The sequence below is a fragment of the Anomalospiza imberbis genome, chromosome 7 (genome assembly GCF_031753505.1).
Source record: "Anomalospiza imberbis isolate Cuckoo-Finch-1a 21T00152 chromosome 7, ASM3175350v1, whole genome shotgun sequence".
Lineage (NCBI taxonomy): Eukaryota > Metazoa > Chordata > Aves > Passeriformes > Viduidae > Anomalospiza > Anomalospiza imberbis.
The window spans coordinates 740,068-761,272 of NC_089687.1; the positions used below are offsets into that span (position 1 = coordinate 740,068).

The 21,205-nt window shown below is 50.8% G+C and overlaps 1 protein-coding gene across 1 annotated transcript in view; it reads right to left on the reverse strand.

Annotated features, from left to right (window-relative positions):
* Window positions 1-19,186, reverse strand: part of GPD2 (glycerol-3-phosphate dehydrogenase 2) — a 52,014-nt gene extending 32,828 nt beyond the window's left edge. The window contains exons 1-4 of the mRNA XM_068195055.1: window positions 19,036-19,186; window positions 7,415-7,522; window positions 2,036-2,204; window positions 440-564 (exon numbers count right to left, since the gene is read on the reverse strand). Coding sequence (XP_068051156.1) covers window positions 440-564; window positions 2,036-2,204; window positions 7,415-7,516 — 396 coding nt within the window. The 5' untranslated portion in view covers window positions 7,517-7,522; window positions 19,036-19,186. The remainder of the gene's footprint in view (window positions 1-439; window positions 565-2,035; window positions 2,205-7,414; window positions 7,523-19,035) is intronic.
* Window positions 19,187-21,205: the final 2,019 nt, after the last annotated feature.

Consider the following 21,205-nt stretch of genomic DNA (forward strand, 5'->3'; position numbering starts at 1 on the left):
AAATCACTCATTTACCATCTTTTATTCCCTTATTCCAAAATAAGTCGCTCATTTACAATAGTTTTCCCCCATTCCACATTGAATCCCTCATTTACCATCTCTTCTCTCCCCACTGCAGAACGGAACAGCCACTCACTCCCCCCAGTTCATGACATTACCAGTCACTTTTAATTTTATTTTATTTTAAGCTCTTTTTGTTCTGAGATCAGCCCTGTCTCTGCCTGCCTCTCCCAAAACCCGCAGCCTGCACGGCATGGCAATGACACTGCCCATCAAAGCACTGGAAAGCTCCCCCAGAGAAAACACTTCCCGTGCTCAGTGGCTGTGGAACACAGCACCGCAATCCAGCACCGAAAAGCTCAAAAGGAGACTCAGCTCTGACTGGGACAGTGAGGTATCTACCAGCAATTCTTGCTGAACAGCCAGCACAGAAAATTACCTGCTCGAAATCCAGCTTCATGATGGCCTTCTGGAGGTACCTCACTCCACCATGGATCAATTTAGTGCTCCTGCTGCTGGTCCCCGATGAGAAATCATCTCTTTCTAGAAGGGCTGTTTTTAGTCCTGTGTTACCAGAAAACCAAATTAACTTCTTAAATTACACAATTTGTATGTAATTCATTAAAGACACTTCTCTGGGGTAGAGACAATCACAAGAAAAATTACTCTGTACATGGATAAATTTGTATTCAAAGTGTAGTGCACTGTCTATATTGTAATGAAAAATTTTAGCCTTCTTCCTGAGGGAAAAGTCAAAGCAGAACTTAAACAGCAGCACATTAAAAGCTGGGTGTTTCACAATGGAAAGGCATTACTGCACATTACGGGGCCACGCTCCCCAAGGAAATGACAGCTTGGATGCTGGCAGGAACAGAGGGGCTCCACGGCCACTTTTAACCCTTTGCAGCAGGGAGCTCTAGACCTCTTCACTAACCATTTACGTGGCATTCCAGAGAGGGAGACAACTGGCAGCTCCGCTTACTTGCAGTTTGCTTCAGAGGTGCCCAAACCCAGGGGAGAGCCACAGAGCGTGGGGCACGCTTGGAATTCTGACACACAGGAAACACTCTGATCAGCCTTAACCACCAGATCCCTCGGGCTGGAAAAGACCTTCAGGATCACCGAGTCCAGCCACGCTCCAGCCCCTCAATGTCCTTTTGTCAGGAGGGACCCAGAGCTGGACACAACACTCGAGGGGCCTCAGCAGTGCCAGCACTGAGATTTTAACATCTCCTGGTCTCCCAAAACTTTTATGTCCTTAAAAACATCTAATTATTACTGGTAACTTACAAAGATCAGAGCAATTTATTTTTGTCGAATGTGACTGAAGATTAATGGACACAATCAGGAATAATTTGGTGAAGATTTATCAAACACACGAAAAGCAAAATTTGTTGTTAAGCGAAGCAAGCACGATAAAAGAGCAAGTTCCATGAATGAACAGCAACGAGACACAACTCATTAACCAAATGCCCGTGAATATTTCACACCTCAGAGACCTACTGATATACCCAGTATATCCAAGAAAAGGATAAACAGAGATTAACTGTAATGATTTCTGTCTGCTTTACAACTGCATTTCCTGCCGAAGCACAGCAGAGGCAGAAGTGAGAAGATCTTTGTCCCGTGTTATTAGATGTAACAACCAGGCTGGAGTTTGGACTCCTCTCCCTGCGGTCAGTCCCTACTGCTTTATCCATTTCACATTACCTCCCCTGCTGGATGAGTGTTTCCCAGCTCCACCTGAAAGGCTCTCCTGGGTCAGGTTTTGCCTCTGCTTCTGAGGTACGTGTCCAGGTTAAGGAGCTGAGAACTCCAGGGCTCTCTGCTCTGGCAGCTCCCCAAAGGTGGGGCAACGGGAGCACGGATCTGCTGCGTGACCTTCTGCAGGGTCCTTCTGCCTTCTGAGAACAGAGGTTTCCCAGCCAGCACAGCCAGTCCTCTACCTCTGAGTCCTTCAGAAAGCCAGTCTGAGAAGTTTGTCATAAGCCACCGCCCCAAGAAGGAGGCTGCAGCTGAAGCTGCAGGCCCTCACCTCTGGTGGCTGCGTCCAGGGCGCAGCCACAGCCCGTGGCTCCCCCGCCGATGACGAGCACGTCGAACTCCTCGCCGCTCTGCAGGGCCACGATCTGCTGCTCTCTCGTGGGGAGATGGTCCTTCCTCACTGGAGCACCCTCTGCAGCCTGAACCTGCACCAAGGCACCCTGCAGAGACGGAACACAGCCCATGAGGCCCGGCTTGGTTCTGTACACACGCGTACGGGGACAGACAGCCCCCAAAACACAGCCTTTTCTAGAACCACAAAGGTGGACTCACTTATTCCCAGCCACTCCCCCCATTTAGCAATCATACCCTATTAAACATTGAGGAGCAAACAGCACTAAATCCATGAAGTGCTGCCACACCTTTACTTCACCTTGCCCACCTCAGTGTAACACTGCACTCAAACGTTACTACCTGTATTCATTACTTCTAGGAGCTCCCAAATGTTACAGGATGCTGTTATTATTTTAATAAACATTACAAAGGAAGCATTTTAATAAACAGACACATGGCTGGGCTCTGGAGTCTGTACCAAAAAATTCACCACAGCAAAGGACAAAGAGTTGACTGTACATTTTACATCTCATGCAGTGGCATTAATCCAAGCTCAAGTTTAATGAGGTTCAGGAGTGATGTGATTGTCAAATGTAGTGCCCTGAAACACCAAAGAAACTCTAATTTCACCTCCTTCTTGAGAAACTTCTAAGCAATGCAGTCTATGTCCTACAGCACGTTAAAATACAACATTAAAGTGACAAAGCTTAACCACGTGGCAGTTTCCAGACAAGTTCCCTTTTTCCTGGAATGGCCCTGGGAATCTCTTTGGGCTGATATTCCCAGAGCCAATGCTGCTGTCTGTGCAGGGACTGTGGAGAGAAGGGCTGATGCTCAGTCACCCACCAGGGACCATGGCTTAAGTGGGAAGGGTTTGAGCACTCTCTGAAGGCTCGCTGCTGTTAACATCAACTTAAGCTGAATTCTAAACATTTCCAGACTTTCTTGAGAATTATAAACACTTTGAACACCAGCAAAACCTGTTTAACCCTAATTTAAGACCTAATTTAGGCCCAGTCTACAGGCCAAATGGCAGACTTAACTCTGCAGAATAGCTTCTGCCCAGATCTCCCAGACAGGAAAGAGCAGACTAATAAAAATTCAAGTGACAAACCACAGAAACTCCTTTCCAGCCAAGCACAAAAAGCCTCAGTTCAGATTATATGGTGCATGCAGCCTAAATATTTTTGTTCAGAATTATTTGCTCATTCTTCAGCAGTATCATGATTTAAATGCATTAGTTCTGTGTCCCTCTCTCTACCATAGAGCTGAAAATAAAATCTAAAAACTAGCAGCCATGACTCAAGGAAGTGCATATTCCAAAGATAATTAATGGCCACGTTCATCCTGCAATCAGGGATGATATTGACTATAATGCAAGCAGCTCATGAACATCACTTAGGACAGCAGCAACCACTGTCAGTGCTCGTGTGGTACAGTGCAATCCCCGGGGAAATCGGGCTGGGGACGGAGTGCTCCACTTCATACTGAGGATCTCATGAGGTCCTGGAGCCCCTCTGCCCTGGGGCCAGCCTGGGAGAGCTAGGCGTGCTCACCTGGGGAAGGGAAGGCTCCAGGCAGAGCTCAGAGCCCCTGCCAGGGCCTGAGGGGCTCCAGGAGAGCTGCAGAGGGACCGGGGACAAGAAAGAAAAGCCAAGATTTATAACAAATCCTAGTTTTTCCCAAGCATGGTGACCCCTGTGGGATCAGCTCTGTCCCCCCAGCCCATGTGGGGCACTGGGAGCTGCAGTGAGTGCCCACCCAGCTGTGCCAGCTGTGCCCAGCCCAGCCCCAGCTGCAAACACAGCACACTCTGCTCACTACCCGGTGCTCACAGGCAGAGCAGCCTCAAACACAGCCTGTGGGAGTCTGTGGGCCCCAAGCTGGGCAACTCCCTGGGGGCTCCCTGGCAGGGGAGACCCTCCTGGAGCAGTTCTGTGTCAGGAACCAGAGATGCACTGGACTTTTTTGGTCTTCAGCCTCTGTTTATTGTTATCTTATCAAAACTCCAGGAACACTGTCTGCACCAGACCCTGCGTGCAGGAAAAGCAGCACAAAAATGGCCAACAATCTCTTGTCACAAGGCCTTTTAAGTCTAATCAAAAACTGAGCTACCCAATTAAGAAGTGACACCTAAATTATTTTCCCTTCTAACCCAATAACTGACCCCTAAAGACCCACAATGCGGATTTTTCTACCCAATTACAAGATACCACCTAAAGCCAAGAAGAAAGAAGAAAGCAACTCAAGACAACACCCTGTATCCTCCATCTTGAACTCATCAATAACATCCTAAAAATCCTAAACCCTAAATTTCTCACTCATGTGACATACTACACTACTGTCTACAATCTATTTCACACTTTTGTGGTTTCTAGTTTACCTTGAGGCTTTGGAAGTTTTCTCCATGAATGAGGGTCAAAGTCAGTGCTCCCCTGGGGGTCAGGGCACCCCAGAGCAGACAGAGAAATATTCCCGGTGCCCTGGCTTTCCACAAGCCTGCAGCTCCCAGGCACTCGGGCTGGGAGGAGAGAGGCGAGTCCTGAAGAGCCCCGGTGTGCCTGCTGGCACAGATCACCGGAGCAGGGACAAAGTCTGGGAGCTTCAAAGAAACTCAGCTGCCACCTTATTCCTCTGGCCATGGAATTCTGCCAGTCCCCACGTCCTCCTGCCTCTTGCCCTGCTCTCTCAGTGGCCCTGGCAGCTCTAGCACTGCTACAAAATGTTTATATCCTCAAAGTACAATAAAAACATGTAATAGAATCCCAGAAGGGTTTGGGTTGGAAGGCCACCCTGGCACTGCCAGACAGCAGTGACAAGCAGGAAATTGGGAACACTAAAAACACCCTATCTCGCACGTATTTTGGTTGACCGAGCTCAGCGACACGTGATCAACTTCCACCAGCTCTAGAGAGGGAAAATCCCCACCTCCAAATTTACTTTGCACTACATTTCCTGAGAAATTACTTCAGGAAAATAACAGAACACCAGAAAAGAGAGATTTGGAGTTCAAGAAATACTGGCATCAGGTGGGTTTGACTCCATGTCTAGGTTTGTTTTTAAACCCATTATTTACAACAAATGGCTCCTAGCAGAGCCCAGAGCAGAGTCCCCAGCATCCAGCCCCTGGTATAGCCAGAGTGTGGAGATTAGCCCTGGAATATAAGCAGAGTGATTAGTACCAGGAATTGATATAGATATGATGCATCTTGCTGTCAATTAAATGGGGGAGTGAAGAAAAGCTGCACACAGGGATTCCATCTGCAGTAACGTGATTAGTTTGGCAGTGAACAAGTGTGTTTACTGAAATAAGCAATTGCTGTTTATATCTACAATTTCTCAGGCAAGAGTTCCCTGAATGGTTTTGATTACACTCTTAGTGAGAGGAATTTAGTTTGGCAGTTTGAATTTAATCATCAAGTTATAAAGTGATCTAGTAATCCATAACCCAGTGCTCTCGTTAATTTGCTACTGTAAATCTCCAGGTAGGTTTACAGAGTCAAATTCATCATCCTTATTCATTTAAACAAAAAAAAAAAAAATACAGTAATTAGAACTCCCCAAAGCAGGCCCTGATGCATTATCATATTATCACACTATTGGATTCACCTTGCTGAGCAATTTCTACTGACCAACAATGCACTCACACACCAGGAAGAGCAGGGCTGGGAAAGGACAGCAGAATCCTACAAACCAAAGCACTGCCTTTCCCCTTAGGGATCATGAGGGGAGAGGGGAAGGAGAAGCCACCAGTGATCTCCAGTTCAGCCTGGCATACCCAAGAGCACCCCGTCTCACGCCAGCCTGCAGAGGTCGATGCATTAAATAAAGGCCCAAAACCAGAATGCAGCAATGCAGCCAGGAAGCAGGAGCATCTGGTACTTCCAACTCAGTGTCCCCATCAGTGCTGGGCGTGCTGTGAAACAGCCAGCAAAGGCTCGCTGTGCCACCTGGGCTGTGCAGGGGTCTGAGTGTTTGAGGCCAAATCACAGAACCCCAGAATGGTTTGGGTGGGAAGGGACCTTAAAGCCCACCCAGTGCCACCCCTGCCACAGCAGGGACACCTCCCACTGTCCCAGGCTGCTCCAAGCCCTGTCCAACCTGGCCTTGGGCACTGCCAGGGATCCAGGGCAGGGCTGGAATGACATGAGCTTCAAGGCTCCTTCCATTCCATATAGTTCTGGGATTCAATGACTCAGTTCCAGTTGCATAAATGTGACCTAAAATGTCAGCAGATGTGTCTGCACAGAAAAGCACAAGTGGTTCTGTGATTTTGACACCACGATCATGCTCTGTAAAACCCTGGGGTTTAATCTGTCTCTGGACATTCACAGTGGCCATCCATCCCCAGAAAAAGAGGAATTCCCTGAATTCTGGAGTACTGCAGACAATATGCAACAAGTGAGCTCTCCAGGTGACTTTTCCCTTCCAGCTCCTCTTATTTAGCAGTCCTAAAAGCTGCAGCTGCCATTTCTGACAGTAATGAAGCCAGGCTGTAAAACGCTGGCATAAAGACTCTGGAGAGAACATTACCAGCTTGGAGCAAGGCAGGCAGCCCGATGGGGAGCTCACTTGAAATGCTGGGGTTTATTTTCTGCAACAGTATCTGAAGCCATAAGAATCCTGCCTTATCCACTTCCCAGCTTGGCTCCCCAGAAATGACTCATCTCATTCCCAGCTGCTCCTCCTCCTCCTCCCCAGAGAAAGGGGCCAGAGAAGTGATTTAAAGACCATTGTGGATGTGGCACTTGGGGACATGGTCATGGTGGCCTTGGCAGCGCTGGGGGAATGGTTGGACTGGGAGTCTCGGAAGAATTTACCACCCCAAACAAGTCCATGGTGCAATGATAGAGAAGGGAGCTCAAGAGCACAGCCACTCCAGCCCTGCTGGGAGGAGCAGATACCCAGGGGAATCTGTTTTCTCCAGCAGCAAGATCCCAGTACACTGGGATGTGCTGCTTTACTGTGGCAGGGCTCCAGCACCACCCTGCCCTGCTGGGGGAACTCTGTCCATGCCCCCTCGCCCTGCAGGGACCCCGGCCCACGGGGCTGGGCTGTGCCCACCAGAGGCCACAGGAGCTGCCCTGTGCCTGCCTTGGCACAGGTCCTGTCCCCAGCCCTGGGAACCCAATAGGAGCTGGCAAACTCTGTGCAGACAGCGTTTTTACTTCAGTCAGGTCTTTCCACTCCTCCTGCAACTAAGTAAAGCCCCCAGTGGCAGCCAAAGGTCATTTTTAAAACTATTTGTACAAGCCTGACATATGCTGTGACAGATTTTAAGTTTCCTATTTTATCAAAAATCATAATTAATACTTACGTGTTTGTTTCTATACTGAGAAAATTGAGAGAGGCCAAAAACTGTTGCTATGGCACCTCCTCCAATGAGAGCAGTTCCTTTCACTGCCTTCTGGAATGCCATTTTTTACTGGAAGAAAAGAAGATAAAAATTAATTGGCAGTTTTACCATGTCAGGATCTGGTACACACAGAATAAACCATTTGAAGAAACTAATGACAATGTTGTGACAAGTTGAAATTTAGGGTAGCAATGTCTTAATTAGAGACTTTCACTGCAATATTAGTAACTTCTAAACAAAGTCTAGACAGAGGCGAGCCAGAGTGCTCTGGTGCTTGCTGAGAAAGCTGAAGGAGGAAAGAGTATTTAGATCAGAGCAGATATACACAGCCCACAGTGACGCTGAGTATGTGACAGGTACTGCCAATCCCACTGAAAGGCAGACCAGGAACAGCCCGTCCCCAGTCACAGGGCCAGCAAACCCTCATCCCAACAGCACAGCAGATCTGATCAGCTCCACACCACCTCCTGCAGCTCCCTGCCCGTCCCATCAAAGCCCTGCTGCAGTCCCTGCTGCCTCGCAGGCAGGAGCTGCCCAGAGCCCAGCCCGTCCTACCCCGGGACGCCGTGCAGCAGCAGCACCTCAGCGAGACGCAGCAGCACACACAGGGACAGCACTGAGTGGCACTTTACCACCCAGCCCCAGAGGGCTTGAAACCAGCCCTATGTGGGTCAGGCAGATTCTTAATAGGCCCAGTGTTCGGATCCTGAATGACAAATTTGCACGGGACTGAGCTGAATGCTAAGCAGGCCCAGCCCGCTCCATCTTCCCCGGCGCGCTGGGGACAACATCCATCCTATCTGGGGACCCCGTCAGCAGCCGGGCCCCCACACGGGGACAGCCTGTCCTGGCCACACTCCCCAGCAGGCCCCAGACAGTGATTTAGCACCAACAAGGCTTAAAGCAGGGGCAGACTGTGTGTGCAGCCCCGTGCCAACACCGCAGCACCCGTGCGCGCACCAGGCACGGCGAGCAGCTCCGGGCCAGGAGCGGGGAGCCAGCTCCCCGTGCCAGGCTGGGCAGGACGACCCTGGCAGCCTCCCCTGACGTCCGTCAGAGCATAAACACACCACCAGGGCACGTCACTGAACCGCTCCTGCGCTCCTGTACACGGAAACATGTTCCCAGGCTGGAACGCCTCAAAGGAAGGAATTCCTCCCCAGGAGGGTGGGCAGGCCCTGGCACAGGGTACCCAGAGATCCCTGGAGGTGTCCAAGGCCAGGCTGGACAGGGCTTGGAGCAGCCTGGGAGAGTGGAAGGTGTCCCTGCCCATGGAATGAGATGAGTCCTGAAGTCCCTCCCAGTCCAGTCCTCGGCCTGATTTCCCTGAGCACTTTTCCTGCAGCACACTCAGCGCGGGGGAAATCCCCCACACAATTTCTGGCGCAGGCATTTGATGCAGAGCTATTGTTGTTGTGTGTACAAACTGTGTAAGGGATCATGTACAGAAGGCCAAGACTTGCAGCTTCCCATGAGTTTTTCCAAAGAGGGGCATTTATGCTCTTGGAGACTCCCACTATGACTGCCTTTCTTGTATCACATTTTCTGTTTACTTCTTACTATGCTTGCAAAAAAAAGATCAGCTTCATCTTTCCTTTGTGCTGTGACAGGAAGGAGTGAAAGGGAAAGGGGACAGGCAAACCCCAGCAAAGAAAGCTCCTGGGAGGGAAGTTACTGTGGAGGTCCAGCCTCAAACACTACAGCACCTCTGTGAAAACAGAGAGGAAGACTACGGACAGTCACTAAGTTGTATCACAAGGGGGAATCCAGGAGAGCTCAGAACTGGAAGAGCAGCTGGAACACCCAGGAGAGCTCAGGAACATCCAGGAGAGCTCAGAACTGGAAGAGCAGCTGGAACATCCAGGAGAGCTCAGGAACACCCAAGAGAGCTCAGAACTGGAGGAGCAGCTGGAACATCCAGGAGAGCTCAGGAACATCCAGGAGAGCTCAGGACTGGAAGAGCAGCTGGAACACCCAGGAGAGCTCAGGAACACCCAGGAGAGCTCAGAACTGGAGGAGCAGCTGGAACATCCAGGAGAGCTCAGAACTGGAGGAGCAGCTGGAACATCCAGGAGAGCTCAGGAACATCCAGGAGAGCTCAGAACTGGAAGAGCAGCTGGAACATCCAGGAGCACTCAGGAACACCCAGGAGAGCTCAGAACTGGAAGAGCAGCTGGAACATCCAGGAGAGCTCAGGAACACCCAGGAGAGCTCAGAACTGGAAGAGCAGCTGGAACATCCAGGAGAGCTCAGGAACACCCAGGAGAGCTCAGAACTGGAAGAGCAGCTGGAACATCCAGGAGAGCTCAGGAACACCCAGGAGAGCTCAGAACTGGAAGAGCAGCTGGAACATCCAGGAGAGCTCAGGAACATCCAGGAGAGCTCAGAACTGGAAGAGCAGCTGGAACATCCAGGAGAGCTCAGGAACACCCAGGAGAGCTCAGAACTGGAGGAGCAGCTGGAACATCCAGGAGAGCTCAGGAACATCCAGGAGAGCTCAGGACTGGAAGAGCAGCTGGAACACCCAGGAGAGCTCAGAACTGGAGAGCAGCTGGAATACCCAGGAGAGCTCAGGAACATCCAGGAGAGCTCAGAACTGGATAGCAGCTGGAACACCCAGGAGAGCTCAGAACTGGAAGAGCAGCTGGAACACCCAGGAGAGCTCAGGAACATCCAGGAGAGCTCAGAACTGGAAGAGCAGCTGGAACATCCAGGAGAGCTCAGGAACACCCAGGAGAGCTCAGAACTGGAAGAGCAGCTGGAACACCCAGGAGAGCTCAGAACTGGAGAGCAGCTGGAACACCCAGGAGAGCTCAGGAACACCCAGGAGAGCTCAGGACTGGAAGAGCAGCTGGAACATCCAGGAGAGCTCAGAACTGGATAGCAGCTGGAACACCCAGGAGAGCTCAGGAACACCCAGGAGAGCTCAGAACTGGAAGAGCAGCTGGAACATTGCCGTGGCCATCCTCACACTGAAGGAGCTCAGGCAGGCATCACTCCTGCTCGCCTGCAGCCACGCCGCACAGACCACAGACAGTGACAGGAGCACTGCACAGCCCACCCACACTGCGGACCACACCTCTGCCCCAGGCTTCCAGGAGGCAGGAATGACAGCTCTGCTCCCCAGGGAAGGCTGCTGGCAGTACTGGAGCAGTTCCACACCCCTCACGCAGCAGCAAAGGAGTCGCTCTGAGAGCCTGAAACCCTCCAAGTGCCTGTGCTGGAACACACCAATGCAGGGAGCTGAAAAGGAACAAGTTAGCATCTTCCAAGGAGCCCGCTCACACGGCTGCAGAGGTGCTGGCTTGCAGGAAGACAAAGGGAAGCGTGCCCTTTCCATGCTGTACGAGCTCAGGAGGAAGGCTGATGGCTGAAGCACAATCCCTGCTCACAACCAGGGCTCCTGCAAGCACAGCCAACACTCAGCCCTACTTCATGTCCCCTAGCCTGGACCTCTGCTGAGACTTCATTTCGGACACCAGGGACACACCTGCCAGTTACAGCATTCCTCTCCATGGAATTCGAGCACGAGGTACACAAACCACTGACTAAGAAGCTCAGTGATTGTCACCTGACCCCAGTCGTTCCAGCCGGCTGAAGGGACATGAGACATGCCACAGGGCACAGCTTTCCCACTTCCATCCCGCAGGTAGCATCTCTAACACAGAAAGGGACTCGGTGGTCCTGTGCAGGAGGATTTGTGGCCTCAGGGCTCCCCACTCCTTGCCTGGCCCCAGGGTGTGTTGCATTAGCTCTCCTCAGAGCTGAGAGCCGATTACAGGCAATTCTCCCGAAAAAGGAACTCTCCCAGCAGACCAGCTGCTCAAATTGCCACATCAATCTTGCTCACCTTCCCTAAGAGAAGCTTATTCAGGAGAGAAAGGAAGATAGGGCTTAGCATAAGCCACTCCAGCACAAAGCCAGACAGGCATTCCAACCAGACTGTGCTTTTACACCTGGAACAGCTCAATTGCATCCCGGGAACCATGAGCCCCCATTTGTGAGGTGGGAGGGGATGTGTTTGGATGAGGCCGGGTGAGCTCAGGGCATTGCAGGTGGGCAGAGCCCAGGCATGGCTGGCACCAGGCTGCCCCAGGCTCTGCCAGGGCACGGCACAGCTCCGGTTCCTCCCGAAAGGAACGGCCCTGCAGGCAGCTAATGGCACACAAGGTCTTCTCTGGAAAGGAGGACGACCTGAACACTGCCTGGCTGGCCACAAGCCACGGGCAAAGGAGAGGCTCTGGTCAGACGCTGGTGGGTTTTTTCCCCCAGCTCTGTCCCTGACGGCTGGGGAAGGCTGCTGCCAGCTCTGAGCAGGATGCACCCAGTGCAGATGAAAGGGGAAGGAATGCAGTCCATGTGCTTCTCACCAAGGCTGTACCAGGGAAGAGCCCACGCTCACAAACTCCTCCTCTTTCGTGAGCAGGTACTGAAACCTGCCTCTCTTCCAAGCTGAGATCAATAGCTTGTGACAGAAATGGGATTTTATTTTAATGAAAATTATAACAGCAACCAGCATGAGAAGCACTGCAGTCAGAAATGTCATCTTTCCATCACGCAAATATTCTGAATCACCTTTAAAAGCAGCTCAGAGTGTTTTAGTGCTGCCATCTGACACAGTAAATCTGCATGTTAAGCCTTAACCCTGATTTCAATAGAAGCCATAAATGGCACCTTTGGACTCATGGCCTCACCTGGAGGGTGGGCTGAGGTCCCTGACAGGCTCCAGAACAAGCTGTGGCAGGAGCAGGAGCCCTTGGCTGGCGTGGGAAGAGCCAGGAGCACGTCACAAGGAGTAGCTATTGCATAGAGTGATCTGTCCAAGGAGTTCAATATCCCCAGGGAACAGTTCCCAGGAACAGCTGAGCGCTGGTGAAGATTCAGAGGGACATTAGCTCAAACTGCTATTAAAGGATTCATGATAAGAAGAAACAGACTTTAAACTTGAAAGGACACAAAGGGGCGGAGAGAGCAGTCTACACAAAATGGAAACTACACAAAAGATTTATCAGCACAAGGTCCTGCTTTCAATTTCCAAAAGTTAATACAAACCCTAGTCACAGCAGGAAGTCCTTGGTGCATTCCTTAACCATCAGTCACACTCACTTGGACTACAGCAACGTGGAACAGCCACTTCCAGAGGACTCTCCCACCCCAGACCCAGGCTGGTGACCAGCTCCCTGCCTCGGTGAGGTCCCCAGGTGACCCCCCCTCCCCAGGTATCAGACCCTGGACCTGCTGTGTCAAAGGCAACGGTCCACTTCAGCAATTAATGCACTCCTTACACTGCTTCGCTTTCAACCCCAAAACCCTACAAGGCACCACTTACACCCTGGTTTTGAAAGAAGGGATTCCAAGAGCCGTCCTCAGCAGATGCCTCTGCACGGCGCGTCCCACATGACAAACCTCTGCCACCCTCGCCAGGCTGGCACAGCTCCTGGCAGTGACCTGCACTCCTTATTTCCCGAAATGCCCGGCCCAGCCAGCTGCCAGACTATGGTCTGGATGTTTCTGGGAGTTGTGCAACCCACTCCCACCCGAGGCAGCGGGTGGCTGAAAGGGAAGCCAGCGCTTCTCTACTCATGTACTTTCTAATTACAAAGGTATGGGGCTGGATGTGAGCAGCCCACGGCCAAAGCTGGGGGAAAGAACGAAAGGAATGAGGGAAGGGGAACGGCGGGGAGCTCAGCCCCAAGCCATGACTGGAGAGCGAAGCAGGATGAGTGCTGCAGCAGAAGTGGAGGGACAGATGGATCGAGGCTGCGGAGCCGCCCCGCGCTGCCATCAGACACGGCTCTGCGACGCACAGCCCGGGAAATTGGGAGGAGAAACCCAATCTGTTATGGTGTACATCCGTGTGCCTTGCGAGGCCATTACCATGGAATCCGGGCGCTTCGCATTCCACTGCAAACGAACACGTCTAATACAGTGAGTCACTCCATGCAAGGCTTAAAAATAGAAAACTTCTAATCATCTCCACTACAGTTTGCATAACTTGCCATTGGCGCAGGAGCATTGTCTAATTCCTTCCTTCCCAAAGCTCCTCAGGTACGCTTGGGACGATGAGAGGCTGATGTCCTTGAGCTGAGCTGAGTCCTGGCGTGCTCCTGCCTCTCCAAACAGCTGCAGTCCTACCCTCAGCTCCCTGCAATCCAGCTGTCGTCCCTCTCGCAGGGCTACCCTAAGGTGGCCACGGTGACGGCAGCAGCGAGGCCAGGGTTCAGCTCTGACGGGGGTACTTTCAGCCTTTAAAGCCGCACTGCTCTGTACCGGCAGTTTCAGGGTGTGTCAATGCAGGAAGCGGCCAGCTAACCAGAAAAAGGGCTTGTAACCAGAAAATGGCCCAGTTAGCACCCTCTTAAGCAGGTCATCTAGCAGGCAGTCTCTGTCTTTGAGAAGCCGGGAGTGGTTAATGTGACACGGGCTGGAGTAACTGAAGTAGCTGGAAAGGAACTGAATAAAGCTCAACCCAACCCGAGCTGGAGGTGCTTCCCCTGCAAGGCAGATCTCTGGTGAGGAGCTCACCCCGAGGAAGGGTTCCAGAGGGTCCCACCACGGCTGACACAGCACAGACACGTCCACCCTCCAGAGCCTCCCCTGGAGCCTCCCTGGCCACTCTGGGCTCTCAAACACAAGGCAGAGCCTTGCAATTCAAGTCATTTTCTGTTGTAAAATGCAGGTGAACCCAATGGGAAGGAATGATGATGTCCAGCATCAGTTCAGAAAGCTGAATGATTTTTTTTATTATAACTATGCTATAATACATTAATATACTATATAAAAGAGATACTAAAACTACAAACCTACTCTCTCTATCATATCTAACTACTAACAACTCGTGACCCTGTTCACGAGAATCCAGCCACAGGTGGGTTGGATTGGCCATCAGGCTCAAACAATCCTCACCAGAATCCAACCAAGCAATCACCCCAGGTAAGCAATTCTCCAAGCACATTCCACATGGGAAAAACAAGGAGCAGAAATAGAAATTGTTTTCTCTTTCTTCTCTCTGTGCACCTCTATGAAAAATCGTGTGAGAGAGAGAAATGTGCTGCCACAATTATCCAAGACCACCTCTCCAGCCAAGCACAGGAACACAACCTGCCATATCCAGACAGCTCGCAGGGTCACCTCACAGCTGCGTAATGTCCTGCACGCAGAATTTAAACTCCCAATCCCCCCAGGCCACCTGTGCCGGTAAGTGGAAGCCAAGCAGCACTTCACCATATGGGGAAAGTCCTTCCCACGCTCCAGCACAGGCAACCAGCTTGGCTCTCATGCCCAAAAGTGGCTGCAGCACTTGTCAGGCACAAAAATAGAGGAGAAACAAAGCGGAAATTAGGTATTCTATCCTCATTCCTCCTCTTGGTCCTACTGCTTCCAACTACTTCATCTGCCTTCCGCACTCAGACACCAAGATATTCCCACCCAGCTTTAGATGACAGAACAACTGCTGTGAACTCTGTCCCACAAGGAACAAACTTTTTTAGCTCCTCTTTTGAGTGCCCAGTGTTTCGATTTTAGCCTAACCACTTCTTTTTCTTCTGCTTCATTACCCTCCCACTTTACAGATGAAGAGGGGAAGAGTCCTCTGTGTAAATCCCTCTTGGAATTTCAATAGCAATAGTCTTGCCACAAACAGTAGCATGTTTCTGGGAATGAGGCAACACTGCAGACAGGGATGGCTGCAATCCCAAGAACTGTATCTAAGGACCAACAGGAATACAACGAAACTCCAATGTCAACAGGCATTTTGAGCTTTCCCAGCATACAAACATCACAATATATTTATCAAGTTCTAGAGGAAAGTATTTCAATTCCCTCCTGTCCTACTGGAAGGAGTGGGAAGCCTGGTCTCCAGCCTGATCACTGACTAATGTGTGCAGGATGATTTCCATACTTTTGTGTTCCTGTGCCAATGTTTTTTTAACTTAAACTTCTCAAATAGTCACTCTTGCTTTCACTGTTGGTGGGGGTTCATATCAGCCATCAACCACACACAATACAATGACTGTAAGCCAATTACTGCCACTAGAAAGAAATGCTCTTGTCAGATACGGTTAATTTATAGCTGTTTCCCATATTTTTTAAATATTCTTCAATCCCCTCATTTTTAATGCGGATATTTGAATAGACAGTATGCCAGTTCAACTTGATCCCAATGCTGACACTTTATCCATGCTCTTCCTTCCACTCACTAGCCAGAGACTCAAGGAGCAGGGGTTAGAAAACAAGGTGCTTTGCTTTTTACAAGACTGGACATATATCTGCACACACAAACTGGAACCTGCTCAAAAAATAGCTACAAACTAGGTGAATACTTAGGTGTGGCAAGGAAGTAGCCTAGTTTTATATCCTGGGATACAGATTGAGACCTGATAGCACATGCAAATCTAATCCTGGAGGAGGGGCCTGCGTTCAGATTCGCTCTGAAATCAGAATCAACGCTTCGTTTGAGAAGCTTTGCAAAGCAAATAAAAACAACCCAGTCTAAGACTTTGGACTCCATCCACAGGATCTGGCTGTGATTCGGGGTGAGTTCACCTGGAAACCCCTGGGGACAGAGCTACACGCTCGCTCAGGAACCTGGCTCAGAGAGAGCCATTTAGGGATATGGAATGTTTCCAAAATCAATACTGTTATGTTGTGGAAGAGGTCTGATTACAAACCGTCTGTTCCTTACGTAACAAAAGCTGTTTCCTAAAGTGAAGCTTTTTGGAAGAAACAGGCTGCATCTACATTACCAAGAGCTAATTAGTGGAGCCCTAGAGCCCAACGCTGCTGCAGACAGCTCTGTGGTCTCTGCCCCGCAGTGTTTACCCCAAGTGGCTCCAGTCTGAGCCACAAAGCACCCGTGGAGCAGTGGAAGTGCAGGAATCCTTCCTTCCTTAAAGGGTCATCTTCCATGTCTGTCTCACGTGCTTCAGCTTTCTTTTTCCACCCTTTAATTTTTATTTCACAGAATCCCCAGAAACACTGAGGTTGGGAAAGCCCTCTAAGGTCATGGAGTCTGAGCTGTGCCCAGTCCTCATCGTGTCCCCAGCCCAGAGCCCTGAGTGCCACCTCCACAATTCCTGGGACACCTGCAGGGATGGGCACCCCAAAGCTCCCTGGGCAGCCCCTGCCAGGCCTGAGCCCCCTTTCCATGGGGAAATTCCTGCTGCTGCCCACCCTGAGCTCCCCTGGGCCAGCCCGAGGCCGTTCCCTCTCCTCCTGTCCTTGTTCCCTGGGAGCAGAGCCCAGCCTGTTCCTGTTTTCCACCTTGGCCACAGTGTCCCTTGCCCAGCAGGTCCCAGGAGGGTGGCAGGGGCAGGGATCAGCACCCTGGTGCTCACATCCTGTGCTCCCAGCAGCTGCAGGAGCACACCCACCATGACACAGCTAATCCCTGCAAAAACCCAGGTGCCAACTACAACCACGAGGCCAAGAACATACCGTGGCTTAGTTAATCTGTACCGCCAGGCTGGCAGAGCTCTGGTTAAGACTAAACCAGAGGGTACCCAGCTCACAAACAAAGGGCAAAACAACTCCCCAGCTCCCATCTGCCAGCACACAAACAAGCACCAGCACAAGGAAGATATTGCCTAACTGAGCTACTTGCAAATGCCAAGCCCTGTTTTGAAACCATCAACTACGAGTGGAAGGTGGAAGTCACAACTGCAAACTGACAGCAGAAAACCCACATTTCTTTCAAATGTTTGCTAAAGCTTGCAGAGACTTGTGTGGAGACAAAGCAGGCACAGCAAGGAACCCGTAGGAGCTGTCCTTTGGAAAACTGCTCTGCATGAATGGCCTCTGCACTGACCACATCCTGCCAGCTTCCTAAACTCCTGTCGGGGACAGCCAGCACGTAGAAATGGATCTCTAGAGAAAATACTACATTATGCAGCAAGGTCTAGTTCACAACGTTGTTATTATTACTGTGGTCCTGTGCACACACGTAATTAAGCAAAACAAAGTGTAAATCCATATATATACACAACCAAAGTAATGCTACAAATTACATGCAAGGGGTATGAATTATTATTTATGCACACTCTTGCCTACTCAAAACTTCCATCCAACTTCAGACTAAGTAAACTGCTAATGCCTAATGTTAAAATGAATAATATTCTGGTTATTGCTATTGAAGGGGCAATACTGGACTTTGCTTTACATATTTACACAGAAAGATCCTGAACTATCAGACCAAGTCTTTACTGGCTAATCAGGCACTGCTCATCACTGAAAATTCCTGAAGAACTGTAACCATGAATGAGTGAGGAAAAGAAAAGGGTGGAAAGGAGCAGGGAATAGAAGAAATTGCTACTCCTTTGGAGGGGAGGAGAGCCCCTGCTTGTCAGCAGCAGGTGAAAGGAGCTGCTCTCAGCACACCTGTACTACCTGTTCACAGTAACAGGAGAAGCCAAGAAGGGAGTAAATCCAGCTGCTTTTGAACCCAGGCTCTCCACACACACATTTACACATTTAATCCTGCAGGATTAGGCTTACAAACATTTACTGCCTGCTTAACAGACGTAAGAACTCAGAGAAGTTTAGGACACCAAGCAATGGTCCCACGAGTACGTTCAGCGGAAGTAATTACTTACTTTCATTTTACAAAGTTCAGTGTTTCTACAGCTGTGCTATTTTTACCAAGAATTCAGGGGTTTTTTTATAATGGGAGATATTACTTCTGTCAGCTCCATCCAAGAAAAAATACATAGAAGCTTTACAACCTCCTATTTATTATATACAGATACCCACAGGCACACAGCAGCTGTCTTGGACAGGGAGACACTGAGGCTGGACTTCTCGTTGTGGGACATTCTCAGGGAGCACAGGGATGACCCGCACTCAGGACAGCTGCCAGGGGCTCTGCAGCCCTTCTGTAAAACTGCCACACTCTTTTTTTTTTTTTTTTTTTGTATTTTCTTTTTCCCATCCAAAAGCTTAAATAAAACAGGGGGAGGAGGCTGAGAGCACTTGGAAGTGAAAGCTGCTGTGTAAGATCATAGAATCACGGGGTGGTTTTGGTTGGAAGGGATTTAAAGCCCATGTCATCCCACCCCTGCCATGGCAGGGACCCCTCCCGCTGTCCCAGGCTGCTCCAGCCCCAGCGTCCAGCCTGGCCTGGGGCACTGCCGGGATCCAGTACAGCCACAGCTGCTCTGGGCACCTGTGCCAGGGCCTGCCATCCTCCCAGGAAGGATTCCTTCCCAATATCCCATCTGCCCATGCTGTTCTTGAGCCTTACACATGGAACGATGAAATCCCAGAATGGTTCGGGTGGGAAGAGACCTTAACGATGCTCCGGTCCCACCCCTGCCATGGCAGGGACACCTTCCACTGGACCGGGCTGCTCCCAGCCCCGTCCAGCCTGGCCTGGGACACTGCCAGGGATGGGGCAGCTTCTCCGGGCAGCAGGGCAGGATGTGGAGGAGAGGCAGGCAGGCAGGATGCGGTGGGTACGCGTTTACAATAAAAGCAACTGCGGCGTTCACCGCGCGGCTCCGCCCGCGTGTCCGGGCCGGCCCCGCTCCCTCCATCCCGCCCGCCGCGGCTGCGAACCCCGCTCACACAGAAACCCCAACGGCACTTACTGCGGGAGCGCCGGGAGCCCGCGTCCCTCTGCGGGCTGCTCGCCGGCCGGCGGGAGGAGAAGAGGGGAGGGCGGCTCTCTCCCCGCCCGCCCTCCGCCTGCAGCAGCCAGCCAGGCTCCCCCGAGCTCCGCCTCAACACCGCCGGCACCTCCCCGCCCCGCGGTCCGCCCGGGGCCGCGGCTGCCCCGCCGAAGGCCGCGGGAGCCCCGCCGCTGCGGCCTGGGCCCGCGGGGAGGGGCCCGCTGCGGCCTCCTCATCCCCGGGCTTGCGTGATGGGGGTCGCCGCCCATGGCGGCCCCTCCCCGGGGCTGCGCCGCTGGCGGTACCGGAGGCGGTACCGGAGGCCTCCGGCCCACGCGTGGGGCCCGGCTCCACCGCCGGCGCAGCTGATCGTGGTCTTCAGCTGTCTGGGTGTCATTTCAAGTCACTAAACAACTGCAAGGGTTGGATTTCATGAGTTCTGCAAAGTCAGTGATATTCAGTCACTGGTGATGGGAGCAGTGTTTATCCCAGGAGCATTAGTGCTCTTAAAAGGGGCTAAGATCTCGAGGGGCAGCTGGAAGTAGTAGATACTCCTGCTTAGAAGCTGTCAACTGAAGAGAAAGATTTGAAAATAAAAGGGAAAAGACCAGAAAATGATTCATTGTTTTCTAAGGATATGGTTTTAGGGTGTGTGTGTTTTTGGAGCATGTGAGAACAGAAGAAGAATTATTGGGATAAAAAAAAAAAAAAAAAAAAAAAAAAAAAAAGGATTTAAATGCAGTTTGTGGCAAATAATTTCAGCATGATCCAACACACACAAGTTCTGGATATGAATGCCTACCCCATATATGTGTTCCAACATGGCACTACATGTTTCACCCATCTCTAACAAATACTTGTTAGAGCTGGGAGAATCTCCTGTCCTCCCACCCAAGTGGTTGTCTACTGAGATGCAGCTGCACTGTCAGTGTTAATATATGACAAATTTTAATTGACACAGGGCAGTTTATGAGTGCAAAATACATTATCTATAGCCAGTTTCCAAGTGAACATTTTCTGCACCCCAGCACTGCTGTGTCTCATCAACTTTTTCCAACCTGCAAAATCTTGAAGGGGGTAGAAAAATGAGAGCGTTGTACTACTCTCCTCATAAAGGGAAAGTGAAAACTTCATAAGGATCACATTTCCCAAGCAATCTCGCTTTCCAGGAGAGGTTCTCCCCACTGTCACAGTGCGGCTACCAATAAACAGGGATGGGCTGTTCTCTCCCCTGCTTGAGGCTTCTGTTCAACTACTCCAGTCTTTTTATCTTAGTTACTGATTAAGATTGGGCTCCATAAGTTTGAAGAGTGAAAGTTTTACAAGGTTAAGTAAAAAAATGAGATGCCTGAAAGTATTGTAAAATTCATCCCTCTCAAGTCTGATTTTTATTTAATGCCTGGATGAAAATATTACCTCCAGAGTAAGTCTCCGTGCGTGTGGCTTGGTCCCCGGGACACCTGCCAAGACAGGAATTTCAGATGCCCAAAATCATGTGCTCAGCAGGTGTAAATTGTGTGCAGGGAGAGTTCACCTTTTGTCCTCAACCCCAGAGGCAGTTTCTCTTCATTAGCAAGGGAAGATGGGGGAAAATATCATCATCGTTTCCTGACTGCATGCCAGAGTTATGTATCATACGAAGAAAATCTGTTCATACGTTCACAAACACGTTTTCTGCTAATCTGTCTTCAGGAAGATGTCTTGGTGAGGAGCAAGGGTGGTGACATTCGCAGGAGAGCTGAGACAAAGGGACAGAAACAGACGCAGAGTTGCTCTGCTGGGATTTTTGCAGCAGGATCCCCGGCAGGTGCTGCCGCTGGGAGATGCAGGTGGTGGCTGTGGTGAAGCATGTCAGTCGCTCCCATCTCGGGCTGCGGTGGCTGTGGTATCGGGTGTCCCAGCAGGTACAGCCCTGGGCTTTCCCCGCGCTCAGCTTGCGGCTGGAGCAGGATGTGCTGCTGCTGTTCAGGGATTTATTTCCCTACACTGCAGCAGATAAATCCAGCCGCCGTGTCCGTGAGTCCGAGGGAGAGAGAGGGGCTGGTTTTCCTATTATGATGTGTAAGCGCTGTAATTATGTCTGATTGATTGCTGCCCCATCGAGATCCCACGTCAGGGCTGAGCCGCAGAAACAAATGCAAAAATTGCA